This window comes from Neolamprologus multifasciatus, chromosome 1 (genome assembly GCF_963576455.1).
Source record: "Neolamprologus multifasciatus chromosome 1, fNeoMul1.2, whole genome shotgun sequence".
Lineage (NCBI taxonomy): Eukaryota > Metazoa > Chordata > Actinopteri > Cichliformes > Cichlidae > Neolamprologus > Neolamprologus multifasciatus.
The window spans coordinates 13406614-13419165 of NC_140439.1; the positions used below are offsets into that span (position 1 = coordinate 13406614).

Genomic DNA, 12552 nt, shown 5'->3' on the forward strand with positions numbered 1-12552 from the left:
TTCAACCACTGCAGGTATGTTCCCGTGGAGTCCTCCAAAATCCCAGCTGCACATCTAGATGAAGCACAAAAAGACCATCAAAGACCAAAAAAAATAGAACATGAAGGGTACAAGCAGCGGCTGCTGTAGACACTTTTCACTTGTTGTATAACTTCATTCTTCACCATGGGTGGCTGATGGACCAACAACAGCACAAGCAAGATTAGCCCACTGACTGGTTGTACCACATATTTTTGATGCAGTTTGACTTTCTGCCCACAGACTGCCACCACTGAACCATAATGTTCCCATAACACTGTGATTGCTGCATAAAGGTTCGGTACAAATAAATAAATAAGAACTGAACAGTAGAACTACTCTGGGCCAAAGAATGAAATGTTCCCTTTCATGTCTAATTTTTTCTGATAAAGACTTAATACTTACTTAAACATGGCCGTGATGTAGCATGTTCACGTTACTGTTGCACTTTTACCCAAGTGAAAGATTTGGATACAATTTGTAATTACTTAAGATATTAATAGGAAGGAAATAATTCACTTTTTGAGCTATTATTCTGTGAGTTTATGTGAGCTCCTTCACTGCATGCTTGTGATGGGAGGGTTCAGTGACCACTCACAGCTTGTGAAATGTCAGGAATGCTGTTGAGCAACTCTCATCTGTAATGAAACATGGCTGCAAAGGAATATGATATCAACATACGCCACGGATGGATCTTAAAGGTTTGGTGTGGATGGAAGTAATTAGCTACCAACTGTTTCTGGTCAAAAATCTTATGGCAATCAGTGGACTGTTTGGTTACTGTCAAACAGTCAGTTAATCAGTTAATTCTGATTAAACTGCAGATGTAGGTTAAACAAGTGGTAAACACCTAGAAATCTACCTGTTTAATCAATAGCATTTCAGTTATTTAGTCAACAATTTAATTACAAATGTTTGAGTATTCAATGTAAATGATTGCAGGTTTCCATCTGTATGATATAAAATGAAATGCACCAAAATGGTGCAGTTTTCTACGGGTCTCGGCTGACAGCACCAACTTTAGCCGCTGCCGCGGAGACCTGCGCCTTTAAAGGTTCCCAGCACTGTTACCATAGAAACGCTACAGAGTCGTGCGTCGTTAGAAAGTTTCGAATGTAGTCTTCTGCAGGAAGGACAGTAAAACTTGGAGACCGTACGGTTTACTCTGGCTGAAATTTGAAAAGACAACACATAAAGTCATGTTCTCGCAGCTAACGCCTGAGGAGTCGGCTTCACGGTGAGTTTGTGTGCTGCTTCTTTCCGTCCGAGCGAGTGAAGCCCAGCCAACATCAATCTGAGCGGTCAGTGCTGCTAACTTTCTGCCGCTGCTTGTGTGTGAACAGGATGTGGACAGCAGCGGGACGCGACAGTAGCTATGTCCTCGTAGAGCTACAAGTATTACAGCGAGAGCAGGAAGCGCTCAAAGCTAAGTACGAGGAAAGCAAACAGGTGCGGAATTATTTCTCGAGACGCGAGGCAGTCACTTCTCGCGATAGCTGAATGATCAGTCTGAAGGGTAGCGTGAACTTTACCAACGCACTGTAACAATACTGAATGTTTAAGTATTTCTTATCTTAAAAACGAACAAATGTATTTAAGTTTCATCAAACGAATTAAGAGCACTTTATTGGGAGCATCTATTCATTATAAACAATTATCTAAACAGACAGTTATCTGCCACTTAAAGGCAGTGGCAGGGCTGTCCCATCATTCAGTGTTGTTAACAATAAACTCTAAATAATAAATAAAATCTATTTGCTGTAAAAGTGTATGACTATATTATATGATATATCAGGAACTATTCATATAAATGCCATAATCTTTAAAAGAATTAAGGGATCGTTCATTGCAGTACAACACTAATGAATTTAAACGACTATGCAGCTTGCAGGTGGTGGTCACAGGCCATTGCTCTCTCTTTATTCCTGAGAGATTTTTCTGTACATTTAGTTTTTGCTAGTGTCCTTGTCAGTAGTGGTTGCATGAGATGGTTCCTTCAGCCCATTGAGGTTTCACTGGTTGAGCAGCTCCTCCAGGATTACACATGTTGGAGGAGCTGTATGTGCCGCCGCCGCGCCCCCCCCCCCCAAAAAAAAAAAAAAAAAAAAAGAAGAAGCCTGTTGTTCCTCCCAGCACAGTCTTAGTAGTAGAGATAATAGGAGATTGGCTATACCAGAGGGCTGTAGAAGGGCATCAACCCAGCTGGGCACCAGCATCTGCACTTGACCTCCAGTACGCTACTCGTGCATGTTTCTGAACAAACTATCAGAATCAGACTCCATGAGGGAGGCATGAGGGACCCACCTCGTTTAGGGGGACCAACTGGATTGAAATTCACAAAGAATATGAAGGCATCTTCACACTATCATGCACCCACTGCCAAACCAGTCATGCTGGTTGATGTTGCAGGCAGCATAACATTTGCCATAGTGTCTCCAGACTCTTTAACGTGTGTTAAATATGCTCAGTGTGAATCAGTGCCAGTTTTGGTGTTTCCTGACAAGAACAGAGGTCTGTGGTCACCACCTGCAAAACCATTCCCTTTTTGGAGACATGTCTTATTTGTGCCTCTCCAGTGTACCTGTTGTCACTTTCATTTGGGCTAAAGCAGGTGAAATTGATTCACATTGGTTTATGCTTCCTAACTGGACAGATGGAGATCGTTAAGTTTGTGTTTTACTGTAATGATCAAATGTTTCTCTTAATTGTTTTAAACAGTGCAACTTAATGTACAGCAACTAGTTTTATAAGCACTTGATATGTTTTGTATACAAATATCTTAATTTTGCTACCCATGCTCATAATTTCAGAGGGAAGAAGAAGAGTAGGACAGCATAAGAATTCAGAATTGCAAGTAAAATATAAGTATCTCTAAACTGTACTTTCATTACAGCCCAGAACTGCGACATGCTTGTCTTCTTGTAGCAAAAGTCTCATACAAATTTTGGCATAATTAATTTATTTTTAACCCTATTATGTGGGTTTATGTAGGTGTTGGAGAGTTTGCAACAGCGTGAAGAGGAGTTGCACAAGAAGATAAAGGAAATACAGGACCTGCATTTAAGCTTTGACATGTATCACAAGGTACGACAGGCGATCACGTTACATGCTATAAATGTTATGGGAGGAAAAAAAAAGTAAGGCCCTCAATCTGCTTCTAGGATGAAGAAGCTAATCGAGCAATCGAGAAAGCAGAGCAGGAGAGACAAAGGGTGCTTCAAAAAGAGGCAGAGATAGAGAGGCTGAAGGAGCAGTTTGCCAAACTGACTGAGGAGAAACAGGAGCTCGAGCATCAGCTGAAGAGACACTCTGTGTACAGAGATCTCATGGAGCAGCTGCTCAAAATAACTAAGGTACTGTAGCTTTTGAATGCAAGTATTACAATAAATGTGACAAATATTATTCTGAATTCAGTACATCATCTGATGCTTTAATGCCTGTTTTTAACATATATGGTTAAAGTGAGATATTTGACTGTCTCATAAAAAATATCAGCTCAATTTGAATGTGATGGATATGGATATGGATTTATGGAATTTGCAAATCACTGCATTCAGTTTGTATTTGCATTTTACAGAGCGTCCCATCTTTTTTGGGATTTGGGGTAACGATTGCTGATGATAGCAGTGGATTTGTTTCAGATCGCAGGCAAACTCTGGCATGTTTGAAATAGATGTTAATTTGCTTTTCGGGCTACAATGAGAGTGTAATTGTGTTGCAGTTTAAAGATGTGGCGGCGCTCACGGATCATTTAGAGAGTCTCCTCCACTTCAGATGCCAGCTCTCTGAGAGGGAGAGTAAGGCACAGGAGCAGGCTGACGAGCAGAGAAAAGCACTGCTGACACTGGAGCAACAGCACAACCTGCTGTTGCTGCATAGGAACAACCAGCTGTCTCAGCTCCAGACAAAGCTGGAGAAAACTCACTCTGAAGGTCTAATATGGGTATGACACATAATCCTGGATCAAAATCCCAGCTTCAGTGCTAAGACGGCCTTAGATGTTGGCGTCTTCTGAATGAACTCTGGTTGTCCTGTTCATGCAGGAGAAGAAATGGAATAACATACAGGAAACGGCTGCCAGGAAAACACTGAAGCTGGGACAGATTAAGATGTCAATTTTAAATCTGTATGAAATGACTGGTGGCCAGGAAGGAGGAGAGGAAGGTGTGGATGTGAATGACACTGAGAAACAGCTGGAGCAGGTGTGTACCTTCACAGAGCAGAGATGGTGAGCAGCTGACAGTGAAACATTAAAATGAAGATTGTAACACACACCTCCCTACTGTCTTTTCCTTAGGTCAAGCAGTTCTTCGAGGACCAGACGGACATAGTGCAACAATATCAGCCTCACTCACAAAGGCGTAACAACGATCAGGGAAGACAGAAAAGCAAAAAACCCACAAATAAAGAAATGTGAACAAACTGTCTTATGAAATTATTTGTACACTGGATCTGTTTAAATATTGTTATTACTATTTTTATAGTAAAGTTCATTTGTGTGTTTATGATTTAAATGAATTAACTGAAGATGAAATAAGTACTGTAATGTGTGTATATATAAGTGCTTACGGCTTTAAAATTTAATTCGCTGACTCATCTTCAGAAATGAATTCAGCAAACACTGATGAACATGAACTGCAATCAGCAGCTGCTTTGCGTTTACCGTATATTTATGTACTGTCAGGATTAAAGTAATAAGGGAGCGCATAAAACTAGCAGGCATGTGCCAGAACTGAGCAACTTTCCATCTAACTACAAATACACAACAAACACTTGTAGTGCACACATAATGAGTTAATTGGTCAGTACGACAGTCATTTAGCTTCTTATGTGATCTTAATCCAATAAATTAACAACGACAACTTTATTTATTTAGCACACTTAAAGACCAAGGGTACACCAAAGTGCTTCACAATAGTACAGCAGATTAAAACATGAATAATTATGAATAACCCGCTATGCTAGCGGGTCAATGACACTAATTGGGCAAGAATAACAGTTAAACAAAGAGTAAATATCAAATCACAATCAATAGAAACACATGGACATCAAGTGAAGAGATATATATAATGGTAAGCACGTAAAATGAAGATGGTATAGGAGTATTAACTAACTGGAAAAGCAAGTGAGTTTTTACTCATGATTTAAATGTTTGGATGTAGTCGGACGCACAAATAGCAATGGGAAGGTTGTTAGGAGGAGCAACCAGGGCAAATGCACGGTCACCTCTGGTCTTAAGCCGAGATCTAGGCTGTACCAAGAGTAATTGGGCTGATGATCTGAGGGCTCTCCCAGGGGTGTATGGTCTACGGAGTTCAATGAGATAGCTAGGTGCTATATTGTTTATGATTTTAAAGGTAAGCAGCAATATTTTAAATTCAATATGGTATTTGACAGGGAGCCAGTGCAAATCATTAGTTAACTTGTAACTTGGGAATAATGACACTTGTTTAATCCCTGACGCCTACTAATAAACATGTCAGTGCACAACTCATGAACCCAGTGAATTGTTCCAGTTTTACTTACTTGGTTAATTAGAGCTGTTTCCACTTGGAAGTTGGAATAGAAGAAATGATGATGCTGATCATTCAGAACAGTTAAGCTACAATAGTTTTACACAAGCGCAGTTGGTAAGTACACTTGAATATGAACATACCAAAGAGGTTGGATCTGTGTGTGGTTATATGAGTGTAATTTGTTTTCACTAAAACACAGATTATTATTGCTGAGGTTTTTATGAAAGACTTAGAAAAGACTTTGATTAGTCTAGGAAACAAAGGCATGAAGAGCAAAGCCCAGCTTCAGTTTTTCCCTCTCCTGTATTATTCATTCATGAGTCACACAGCTGTTTTGAAGGGATTTCGAAAAACATTTCCTAACACCTGGAAGAGCAAATATTTGCTTAATATGAATAAGCTGAACATATTTTTTTTCCTAATCCAGTGATGGTTTCTCTCCAGCCCAGTCAAAAGATTGAATCTAGAGTTCAGAACACATTTGTCACAGTGTCATACAAACAAAATACTCCTACAGCCAGAGAAAATCAGATAAGACCAGTGAGATGTTACAGGTAGTATCTGTTTATGCGCTTGCAAATAATCGTGGCATTTTCCTGCTTTACACCCGCCTACGCCACAGGAAAGCTCACCTGTTTCGGGGTGGAGCCACAGATGAGCTCAGTCTCAGGGATCAGCTACAAACATTGGCTACTCTTCAGTGGCACTCGTAGGCGGAAACAATGAGCAGTTGTGGTTAGGCCAAAGTGAAGATAGAAACTCGTGTTTTGTGGAGTTTTTTGTGGTTATTTTTTTTTTTTTAATCTTGGGAGTGTTGCCTCTCTGTTTGTATTTGGAGCCGAAGGTTTTTTTGGGGTGAGGGGGTTTGTACCCTTTGGTAATCATGGAGAGACTTCCTGTCGCTGTCGTACTGCTGTCGCTTCTGAAAGGTATTTTTTTTTTTACATGTTAGCTTCATGTTTGTGTAAAAACAAGTGTACTAAACCAGTTTATCAAGTAAATGTTAAAAAAAAAAAACACTTACAAAAATGAACATAAGTTTAAGTATCGGTCACATGACACAGGTGTTTACATGAAGCAATCAAACATGACCGTCTTGTTTCATAGTTGGTTAAGCAAATTTAATAATTAATTTAATTATTAATTAATTTAAACATTTGTCTGTCGGAGATTATTAATATTTGGGTCACTTTAGAGATACTTGGGACCCATTGAGTCACTCTTTAAAGTTAAACCAACGATTTTCTTTATTTCCACTCTGGAAAGAGTCACTGCGCTATGCCCACACTTAGATGAACTCATCGGGTTTCATTCCACCTTTTCAGTGTTTGCTTGGTAGTTTCACAGTAGGCCACTTCCTGTGTCTTTGTCTGTGCCACCTGTTTTTCTGGTCCTGCTACTTTGACATTAACTCCTTGGCTCATAGTAGCGCTCACTCGTTGTCTCCTTTCCACTATTCTTCCTCATGGACTTTTGCTGATAAATAATGTAACCTAATGGATCATTGTATAGTACTATATGTGGTTAACTCTCTGTTTGTTGTCTTTCTGCAGTGTCAGTATGCGTTCAGGTGATCGTTCCCTACACGCAGTACAGCACGCTTTTGTTTGCCAAAGTGGTCCTCCGCTGCGACTACTCCACCTCTGCAAACCCCCAAAACGTTATTCTCACATGGACTTTCAAGTCTTTCTGCATGGACCCTGTACTGCAGTATTACTCCACAGGTACAAAAGCAACTGTCACCTGAGGGGTGGGGGGAGAGGGGGGGGGGGGGTGCCGCCACAGAGTGGGATTAAAGTGCCAAAAAACTTTTGGCAATGGTGACAAAGATAGAAATCTATGTAGATTTAAATGCATATACATTTCTTTGCATTTCTGCATTAATTTGATCTAATTCTTGTTTTTTTTTTTCAATCAGTTATTTATTTTATTTTATTTTTTTTTTTTTACTCTCACCTCACTTGGTGTGGTGCTTCCTACTGCACACGTTTCATTTTTGCTATTCCCAAGGCTGCAATGAACAATAACAATAAGAATAATAATTTCATCTATGATCATTTGTGGGTTGTACCTGATGATCTTGTCTTTTGTGAACCACCAGTTTTATCCCAAACAGCCAGTAACATGTTTTGGCCAGTTGTCAGTCTTTGCATTATTAAGCTTTTACGTCTGGTTTTGCAGCATACCAGGCTCAACTACAGTTGGGACAAGATCCATCAAATGACTGTCCAGACCGAGACCGGACAATACGCACTGTGGTCCAGAAAACAGGAAGCAACCAGCCTATACTGGGAACAGAGTACCAGGAACGGAAGATTTCCGTCCAAAACCGTGAGTTCACCAAAGATGAGCCTAAATGTGATTTGGGTTTTTTTGTTTTGTTTTGTTTTGTTTTGTTTTGTTTGTAAGCTGAAGCACCTGTATAAATCTTTTAAATAGATGCTTGGTACAATATGAATTGGTAGTTTTGTTCAAATAACTGTGAGAACTTTTCTTTTTTGGTTGTTCTTCCTTCATTTTCATTATGTGATCATTTTTGCAGAAATAAAAGATTAATAGTATGTTATCCCGATGGCCTTTTAATTTGTAGAGATGGAAGTGAATTGACGAATGCTGTCCAGTTCTTTGAGCTTCTGAAATGAGGGCACAACAGAGGAAGTTGAATTTAATCATGTATGTTTGCATTGTCTGGACAGTGGCAGATCTGGTGATCAATGAGGTGATGTGGTGGGACAACGGGATGTATGTCTGCAATGTTAATGCTCCTGGAGACACCAGTGGGATCACTTCCAAAGAAGTCAAACTCATTGTCTACAGTAAGAAAGAAAATATGAATGCATAGGATTAAACACAAATAATTGTGTGCGCTGCAGCTTCTGTTAATGTTATTAATGCTGTAACATACGCAAAAACCTAGTCTGCTTCTTAAGACACAGAACACAGAGCGTCTCCCTTTTTCTTCGTCTTCCTACAGACTGGTTGACTGCGTTGCTCATCATCATCGGTGCCCTCCTTCTCATCATGCTCTTATGCATCTGCTGCTGCCAGTGCTGCCCTCAGATATGCTGCTGCTATGTCCGCTGTCCCTGCTGCCCACAGAGGTGCTGCTGTCCTGAGAAAGGTAAAAGCTTTCATTTAAGGGCGCTTCAACAACAGAAGTCAAGGAATAAGGCAGCTTGGGAGTTGAGGAGGAAAAAAAAACAAGCATGAAGGAAGGGAGAATATTTCATTGCCTGTATATCTAGTGAATGTTTGATTGCTGTTTCCATTGCTCCACTCAGTTTGGTCATTAACAGATCCTTTCTGCAGGCCTTCATTTGTGTTTGAAAGTATCTATTGCTAATAGCCTTAGTGAAATCAAACATGTGACCTTATCATGCTGCAAATAAAAAGCCCATATACTTTGAAATAGCCTCACTGAATCTGTACATACTAGAAATTGTTGTTCTCATGTTTTAGCTGTGATGCAGCATCGTATGGTGAAGCAGGCTCAGAATGCCATGAATCCTTGGTTAGGAGGACAACCAATATATGCACCACTGAGCCACGCCTCCAGCCAGATGAACCCAATGCTCTACGCTGGTACATGCACACATTAATCTGCACATATTAAAGTGACAGACTTAAATAGGTTTTAATTTGCTGTTTCCTTAAATTTTCTAAATGCTTTTTTTTTCTTTTCTTTTTTGTCTTCAGCGTCTGTTGCAGGGAGCAACATCCCTTTAAAGACTATGCCTCTCCCTCCTCCTCAGTCTTCAGCTTACAGCATGCCCCCTCCCAGTGTCCAAGGTAACCGCACACCAGCCAATAACAATCACATGCTCGACTACCTGGAGAACCAAGTGAGGGGGTTGGACATGACCAGTCCTCTTCTACAGGTATGTTCCCACGACTTTTAATGTAAACAAAAACACATTTATTGGTTTACAGCAACAATCTGTGAATTGTAATGGCTCCTATGCTTCATGGCCTACTACGTCATGGACGTTGCACTTGTTTGAATACTTTTGCTTTCTGTATTGTTTTTTGAGCTAACACAAGTCAGTTGCGCCGACTTTTTATGACTTATGTCTGACTGATGTCATCGGAAAATTAAAGTGTGACCGTTTCAGACGGGCTCATCAAACCCACAGTGAAGAGAGAGCTTTTTGCTTAGTTTTAAACACGTCTTTCACGTTATATGTTAAGAATGCATAGTTGGAGACATCCAGACTTGACACAACATGTTAATCACAGCATTGTGTTAGAAAATTAAATATTACACTTTAGAAGGTCACAACTGACTTGGTGTCTTCAACCTCGTAATTTTAGTTTCCTCAGGAAACAAAAATTCTTAAAATGGTGGAACATTTTCTGCTTTTCTAAACCTGAAGTTCCCTGTAGTGGTTCACTTCATTTCTGAGGCTTATCATATTGACTGATTGACGATAAGTCCCTGATATTTATTTATTTATTTTAATGATGCAATTACCATAACAGTATATTCTCTATTTGTAGCATTGAACCTGGGCACAGTTTTAGTTTTGTTTTTAAGTTTTAGTTATATTTATTTCTTCTTATCTCTCTCTTCTTTCAGTCCCAGCCAGCCCCCCCATCTCACGCCCAGCACTATGCACCTCCTGCCCAGCAATACGCGCCTCCTTCCCACCACATGCCTGTCAATGTCCCATTTTCACCAGGCCCCCCCAGCATGATCTCTGCCCTCAACGATGGCCCAGCAGAGCGTCGTGTCATTACGCTTCCGCCAATAAGGGAGTCGCAGTTAGGCAGAGTTCCACCTCCTGCGCCCAAGACCCGGCCACCGAGTTCCAGTGAAAGCAGCCGCAGTGGCTACACTCGTCGCGACGAGCAAGGGGGAGCGGGCAGACGTTACCCGTCACCTACCAGATCTAGAGGTATTCCCCGGAGCTACAGCGAGGAGTCACTGGATGGGCGGGGTCGCAGCCGGGCACGAGAAGGCATGGACCGCCCTCGATCCCGTTCCAGGGATGACTTGTTTGACAGCAGGTCCAGAGGGAATTACTCTCCCCCAGCAGCACGACACTCGAGGGGAGGGTCCTGGAGCTCAGATGAGGGAAGCAGCAGAAGAGGGGCGGTGGGAGGTGCAAGGAGAGGAGGTGGAGGCTGGTCTGATAAACCTCCCAGTTACACAGAGTACGAGCCGGGACAGAAACCAGGAGCACGAAGAAATGATTATTACTCTGTAAGGAATACTTTGCTTTAGTTTGCAAACTTGCAAGTACACCAATGCACTTGTATCACACATTTCTCAAACATGCAGTCACTATTATAAATAAAACCTCTGTTTGCTAGTGCAGTGAATCTAAAGTTAGTATGTCTCTCTCAGGACAAGGCGTCTCGCAGTGGGAACAGCATCGTCATCTGAGCCCTCCATCTGCGAAACACACTGACTTCTGTTTCAGAGAGCAAGCCAACTCATTAGCCTGTTGTCTGGCTCTGGGTAAACCCTTTATATGCCCATATATATTTTATTTTATTTCTTTTTTTAAATCTGTGAAATGATTAACTCTTTGTACATCTGATGAAGGACATAAACTCTGAGATTGAAAAATCCAGATATTCGTCATGCTTTCCCCTCTTACAGGTGGATAGAGGTCAAATGGCTCATGAGAGAAGGGAAACCTTAACCTAACCCTAACCCTTGTGGTAATACTCCCCTCAGCTGGTTAGTTAGTCTAAAGAAATTATTCAGAAGGAAATTTGGACTAAAAGCTTTTTGCGGTTTTTTTTATTTTTTTATTTTTTTTGTGCTGAAGATCTATTTATTTGGTAGTTAATTCTTATAAGGGATAAAGTCATAAAACAAACGCTACAAGGTGCAAAACAAAAGTCTCTCAGGGTGAGTAAGCATTTTTGTTTTTGTTATGTTATAATTTATAGTTTAAACCACATCAATATGATTACATTTTATGCTTTTGTTAAATCACAAAATATTGCTTTCACATCTCCATAATGTCTTTTGTGTCTTTTGTATTTACTATATTTTAAAAGAAAATGCATACATTACTTGGCTATGGTTAGAAAATGCATGTGTACATAACTTGTATCTAGGAGATACTAGGAGTAAATTAGTCATACAGTCAATGGAGTGACGGACCTTTTTGATTCATTCACTATTATTACAAGCTGTTTTTTCTCTTTTTAAAAAACTGTACAGTCACTTTGTCATAGTACTTCAATAAGTCTTTGACATCTGGGGTACAACATACCTGTGAGTTGCTCTTCTTCCTGTTTGACCTTTGAGCAACTTGATAGTCGCACATGTTGTGTCGATAAGGGCTTCAAATCTTTGCGATGTTCCACATGTAGAGAGAAATCATCAAAGTAGGTTGCCATATCTTATCACACTGCCACTGTTTTCTTGACAGCCATAGTTTTTAATATTCTGAACTATTTGCATATCTAAATATAGCCTAAAATGCAAAAGCAATATCAAAGTATGTATCCAAAACCTATAAATTATCAGACATCGACTATACACCCCAAACCCCAAAACAATTCACAGTAGAACTGTAAAACTTCTAAAAGCCTAAATATGATGCAAATTAAAGCTGATGGCAGGACGGTTTATGTAAAGGTGAAGGTGTTGCAGGGGAATTATAGTTTTGGGGTGTTTTTTGTTTGTTTGTGGGCTTTTTACATACTGGCAAAGTCAGTTGGTTTTGCGCTTTAATGTCGATTTTCTTTCTTTCTTTTTATTGTCTTAATGTAATTTTCAGCTGGGTTTTTTCTTTTTCTGTTATATGGTGCTTTTATTTTTTAATTTTTTTAAATGAAACTGTTTTCTGTAAAGTCATTGTACAAACCTACTTCCCAAAAATTGGGAACCTGTGTAAAATGTAAATAAAAATGAGAATGTAAGAATTTGGAAATCTCAAAAGTTTTATTTTATTCAAAACCGAACACAGAAAATGTGAAATGTTTAAATAGGAGACTTCACCATTTCATGGAAAACATGAGCTCATTCTCAATTTGATGGCAGCAGTTTAATCTCAGA

At 40.0% G+C, this 12552-nt stretch overlaps 2 protein-coding genes across 3 annotated transcripts; both read left to right on the forward strand.

Moving 5' to 3' along the window:
• The first annotated feature begins 574 nt into the window (after positions 1-574).
• Positions 575-4441, forward strand: LOC146525445 (coiled-coil domain-containing protein 42 homolog). Of its 2 annotated transcripts, XM_085156696.1 has the most exons (7): positions 1039-1255; positions 1362-1467; positions 3010-3102; positions 3180-3371; positions 3740-3961; positions 4062-4220; positions 4316-4441. In XM_085156696.1, the coding sequence occupies exons 1-7, from the start codon at positions 1218-1220 to the stop codon at positions 4433-4435; spliced, it is 930 nt and encodes a 309-aa protein (XP_085012822.1). In that variant the 5' UTR covers positions 1039-1217; the 3' UTR covers positions 4436-4441. The 2 variants fall into 2 exon arrangements, with proteins under 2 accessions (XP_085012831.1, XP_085012822.1); XM_085156705.1 differs by lacking the exons at positions 1039-1255; positions 1362-1467 and adding an exon at positions 575-724.
• Positions 4442-6176: 1735 nt separating this feature from the next.
• Positions 6177-12419, forward strand: ildr1a (immunoglobulin-like domain containing receptor 1a). Its single transcript, XM_085156663.1, has 9 exons — positions 6177-6463; positions 7088-7258; positions 7716-7865; positions 8231-8350; positions 8509-8655; positions 8994-9116; positions 9231-9412; positions 10111-10737; positions 10882-12419. The coding sequence occupies exons 1-9, from the start codon at positions 6418-6420 to the stop codon at positions 10918-10920; spliced, it is 1605 nt and encodes a 534-aa protein (XP_085012789.1). The 5' UTR covers positions 6177-6417; the 3' UTR covers positions 10921-12419.
• The last annotated feature ends 133 nt before the right edge of the window (positions 12420-12552 follow it).

Coding starts and splice junctions, on each gene's coding strand:
- ildr1a (XM_085156663.1), top strand. CDS start 6,418: ATGGAGAGACTTCCTGTCGCTGTCGTACTGCTGTCGCTTCTGAAAG. Junction 9,413..10,110: donor TGACCAGTCCTCTTCTACAG/GTATGTTCCCAC, acceptor CTCTTCTTTCAG/TCCCAGCCAGCCCCCCCATC. Junction 10,738..10,881: donor GAAGAAATGATTATTACTCT/GTAAGGAATACT, acceptor TGTCTCTCTCAG/GACAAGGCGTCTCGCAGTGG.
- LOC146525445 (XM_085156696.1), top strand. CDS start 1,218: ATGTTCTCGCAGCTAACGCCTGAGGAGTCGGCTTCACG. Junction 1,468..3,009: donor AGTACGAGGAAAGCAAACAG/GTGCGGAATTAT, acceptor GGGTTTATGTAG/GTGTTGGAGAGTTTGCAACA. Junction 3,372..3,739: donor AGCTGCTCAAAATAACTAAG/GTACTGTAGCTT, acceptor ATTGTGTTGCAG/TTTAAAGATGTGGCGGCGCT.